Source organism: Coturnix japonica, chromosome 3 (genome assembly GCF_001577835.2).
Source record: "Coturnix japonica isolate 7356 chromosome 3, Coturnix japonica 2.1, whole genome shotgun sequence".
Classification (NCBI taxonomy): Eukaryota; Metazoa; Chordata; class Aves; order Galliformes; family Phasianidae; genus Coturnix; species Coturnix japonica.
The window spans coordinates 15,504,138-15,509,282 of NC_029518.1; the positions used below are offsets into that span (position 1 = coordinate 15,504,138).

The following is a 5,145-nucleotide window of genomic DNA, read 5'->3' on the forward strand; positions in this document are numbered from 1 at the left end:
AGAGGAGAAATAAAACTCATGGTTTATATGAATGACAGTCTTTATTTATTGAATATTCTACCTCAAAAAGGGATTGCCATCTGCTGAAGCAGCCAATATTTGTGCAACAGAATACTGCAATTTTCAGTAAACCTTCCTTGGATTTGTTGGGACTGAATCCCATACTAACAAAGCATGGGGGTTAAACAATAGAAGAGTTTCAAAAAGAATAACGTGGCACATGTATCTGAGGGAGAACATGCAGTCCTGCCATTCATGGTAGAGAAGGTGAAAAATACTGCACTCTTCAATCTAGGAATTCTTACTGGGGTGTGTTAAAATGACTAAGGTGAGCACCTTCTAATAAAAGATACCTCCTTCTTCTTAATTTGCAGGTTGCCTGAGGCCATTGGTTCTTCCTCATAGTTACATTAATGTATCTGAGTTCGAGTCCTCCTTCTCAGTAGGAACAGTGGTGTATTACCAATGCTTTCCTGGATATAAACTAGAAGGGGCAGAGTTCCTTGAGTGCATGTATAATCTTATCTGGTCAGATAGCCCACCTAGGTGCCTTGATGTGGAAGGTAAATGTCTTATTGTTTGTTTATCTTGCTTTTAATTTTGCAAAAACCAGCATGTTCAATATGATTTTAACTCAGGCTGTATATGCAGTTCTACTCTGTACAATGTTCCTGAAGGCTGTGCTGAAGTCACTCGCTTTATGTTGCATGCAGTCAACTGCTGGGGTTTTCCAGTTCATGGCTTCACTTGTCTCACTTTCAGCATTATATGGAGTAGCCATCTCACTAAAGCAGATATATGTGCAGGATTGGAGGTTTGGGCGTACACTGTGATCTGATAGCACTTCAGGTGTAGAGTCACAGTAGCTGAAGGTGGGAAGGAACAATCAGCTTGTGTAATCCATCCCTTTCTTCTACCCTGCATCATGCTTTCTGATGCTCAGCTCTGTCTTGTTTGCAACATGGCAGGAGCAGAGCTTTCACAAGCTCTTGTGAGAAGCTTTTTTATACTCAGGACATTTTCCTAATAGGAAAAAAAAGATATTTTCTGTGTGAGGATTGTTTTACATGGTACTGATGTGCAGTAAGTACTGCAGTGGTGCGCAGTGGTTTCTCAGAAGCAGCTGCTAGTTCTGATTGGGGAAGTTGTTACAGCTCAGGCAAATGAGGATGCCGCTAGCACAGATTGCCAAGTATTTACTGTTATGAGATCCTCTTCTTAAATGCTTGTAACTTTGCCAAATTTAAAACATTCACATTGATTTTTGAGTGTCTGCCTGGAGCTGAATCATTTGAGAAGCTTCAGTTAAAATGGTTCAGCTATATGAGAGAATGGTGCTAGAGGAAACTGTGTTATTTCAGCAGTGTTTGAAATTGTTACAGTCATTTGAAGGCTAAGTTGAAGCATCTTAACACTGAATTTTCTTCTTTTATTCCTTGATTTACACCTTTAACTTTCTTTATGTTGTTTTTTCTTCTGTAGTGAAACTCCATAACTATGCAGAAGTTTGTTAAACTTCTTTTGAACTGAAACTTCATAGACAGTACTAAAGATATATGAAAATCAAAGAAAATTGTTTATTTAGTTATTAATATGGTTTATTTTTTTAAATTACCAGTTTGGGGTTAATTATCCATCTGCAGAAATTAATGCGAGTTAGCAATTGCCTTCTGTAAAATCAGTTATGCAAAAGATGGGGGAAAAGAAAGCATAAATTGAAGATTTTACCATATGTTGTATAAAAATTTCCTGTAAAATGTGATGGTTTCCCAAAATGTTGGAGGTGAGCAAACACTTGAAAATGTAAGGAAACTCTGGGAAAAGACGTGGATGGCCAACTGCTAAATAGAAATATAAAATGTCTTTGAGGTGAATAAAGATATTACAAAGGATTTGGAAAAATTAAAAAAAGAAAAGTCTAGCCATTAGTACTGGGAGAACATGATCTGCATATGATTACCCACCTTGCCATCTGGACTCTCCATTTTAATCTTATTCCTTTTGGAAGACTTCCAACAAGATGTAAAGGAAAGCTCTTGCAGAGTGTGAGAAGGGAATCAGGCAAGGCAAGGAAAGCAGGGGAAATTTGCTTGTAATTCTGATGCTGGAATCTAAAGCAGTGTGCGCATAGTGTAATCGAGTAATCCTGGCTTTATATTTAAGACTATGAGGGAAAACAAGTTGATTGAGATAGCAAACAGCAGATGTGATTCTATTGTCTGGAATGCCTGATTTCAGCATCAGCCCAACTGAGCACAAAAGCCGGAAATCAGATACACTGAGATATCAAAACAGTTCTGAAACTAATTCTGCAGCTAGAACTGACAGATTCTTGAGCTAAGGTTAAGCTTGAGTATGTAAAACAAAGTATTACAAGTTCTTGTAAGTAGGTTTGACTGAAAATGTAGCAAACCTGAGTAACAGAATTTCAAAACTGGTACATAAAACCACTTCATTATGAGTGGGGGTGAGGAGTCATAAAAGCATGCAACTGCTGGTTACAGAAATTAACAGAAACTGAGGGAGATGGGAGATGGAAGGAATTTAGAAAACTTCCCAGCAAAGTCAGAAATGAAGCCAAAAAAAAAAAAAGCCCACAACAATCTACATAGAGCATTAGGAAATTGCTAGAGAACAAGAGGGAGCTGGTCATGTAAGAACTGTTACTGATGAAGCATGCTACAGATATAAATGTTCTGGGAAAACAGGCAACCATACAGGATAGTTTTTGAATGATACTTCTCATGAAGACTCTGAGGATAATACAGTGAGACAGACCCTAACAGAGAGGATCTGATGTTTGTGACATTGAATGTAGGCAGAAAAAAAGTCATGAGTGAGCACTGGAGGAAGGTGTTACTGCAGGTGAAATTCCATAGCCACTTAATACTTCAAAACAGTGGCTTGAAGTCTCTAACCAATTGCACACAGGATACTTTGAAAGAAAGCTTCAAAATCTTCATTCTTACATAACAATTACTGATGCCAAATACTATAATCAAGACTGAGTTGTACATTTGATATACTTTATCCTTAAAATGTTTCCAATTCTTGATGGAACATACAGCAATACACTGGGGAGGGAAAAAATGAAAAGTCTGTCTGTAATCAGTTTACATTCAAGAGTCAGAATAAAGTAAGCAACCCTAAGCCTGAGATATTATACATTAGCACAAAAGGATTTATCTCCATGTTTCTTCGTTGACTTTGAGAAGGCTTTAGATAAATTCCAACATGACAAACTGAAGCGTGCTCTCAGGCTTCATAATGTTGATGCAGCAGATCTCAGACAGATAAAAATCCTGTAGGGGGAGCACAGGGCAGCAATATGAGCCCTTAGTAATGTGCTTTAGCTTTTGATTAGCCCTCACAATATTAGTCAGGTGGACTTGATGATCATTGAAGGTCCCTTCCAACTGAACTATTCTATTATACTCTGCAATATTAAGACATAAAATTCATATATACTCTGATTCTGTTCTGTGCTTACAACTGTTGAGCATGCAGCCGGGAAGGAGAATAAGGTAAATATTGCAAAACAGGTTATCCAAGTTAACTGAGTTAATATTAACATAAGGCACATAACATCCTTGTTTTTAGCTGCGCTGACTGCGGTGGGGTTTCAGAATGTACTCAGTGTCTAGAGAAATACTTCTCAGAGTTGGCAATCAACAGTAAGTGCTCAAGTAGCAGCAGCAAACAACATCCGTAAGCTCCTTTACTTGGGGAGCACCTTTTTGTTGGTGACTACTTTCATCCACTAACTAAAGGACAAAATAGGCTGGTAGTCTTCCACACTTGGGATGTTTGAGTCACAGGAAGCAGATGTGATAAAATTACAAGGAAAGTTTTCTTAAAAAAAGAAAAAAGGTACTTCAATAATACTAAGGGTTTCTGGACCATAGATCACCCAAAGCTGTAGAAGCAGTGCATGTGTCTGGCCACTCTGTACGAATGTAGAGGCTGAATGTGTTACAGAGTTGCTCAAAGATGACTTGGAATGTCTGTATTTTTGTGCTCTTAGAGGATTCTGCCTTTCATCTGTAGACCTTTATCCACAGCTGGAGACGTGTGGAGAAGAATTGAATTCGGAGAGAGCAAATTGACACAAAATACTCAGCAGACAAATCATATTGTTCTGCGGATGTACTGCTTAATAATTCTCAGATCATTGAATTGCAGCAGGTGTATTTTAGAGTAAAGTAGAAAGAAAACCAGAACACATCACAGGACAGGATGATAGACAGAGGTGGACATTTTACAGCTCTCACTGGGGGTGGGATGAAGAGACAGAGAATTTAGGGAACTGTCTCCAAGTTGAATACATTGTTTGAAGATGATAAATATGATTAATTTCTAAGTGACTGCACTTCTTTTGCATTGCAGAAATCTTCTTTGATCTGTGCTGTGACTGAAGTAGATACATTCTGCACTGTTCATAGATTTTCAAGAAAGAAACAGAACAACCTGTAATCTGTTTCTTTTATGTCTTCTGTTTCTGCCTGATGCATGGGATTGTCAGAGTAAATCATTGTTTTACACCTGCTCTGTCACCTGTGTACCTTTCAGAAACTCCTTAGCATTTCCTGAATCAGCCAGACATCCAAACTCTTTTATAGAGCCATAATTTCTGTCCTGCGGTTCCATGTTAGCTGCCAGATGCATGTAGTATTTTATCCATAGTGCTTTAAATATGCTGAGGATTAGGTGGGGGAAAGCAGACAAAATTTCTCCCCATGGGCTGTTTTATAGTATTAATCTTTAACTTAAATCTGGCAGGGCTCCTCAGAAGGGAAAAGATTACTACATTGTCTAGCTTGGAATCAAATTTCTCTGTGCATTATGGACAGGTTCATTAAATTTGGCTATGCAGTGCAGTCACAGGACATTTTCCACAATTGATGAGAAGTATAGATATAGATTCTATACAGTGGAAGATTCTATACACCTGCTGTGTAGGTTTGTTCACTTTCAGAGATAAGAACTAACATTTGAATAGAGATAATTTCACCAAACAGCATGGGTATGCACTTGGTAACTATCCATAAATAACAGAAACTGGTACTCTTTTCACTTCTTCCTAGTCTTGTAGGCAGGCTTTGAGGTATTATCAACTACTGTTTCCTCTACCACTACTATTTTTTC

At 38.1% G+C, this 5,145-nt stretch overlaps 1 protein-coding gene across 1 annotated transcript in view; it reads left to right on the forward strand.

Moving 5' to 3' along the window:
* The window catches only part of SUSD4 (sushi domain containing 4), a 59,854-nt gene that overhangs the window by 44,112 nt on the left and 10,597 nt on the right, over positions 1-5,145 (forward strand). Inside the window, exon 4 of the mRNA XM_015857237.2 lies at positions 375-563. Within this exon, the coding sequence (XP_015712723.1) occupies positions 375-563 (189 nt within the window). The remainder of the gene's footprint in view (positions 1-374; positions 564-5,145) is intronic.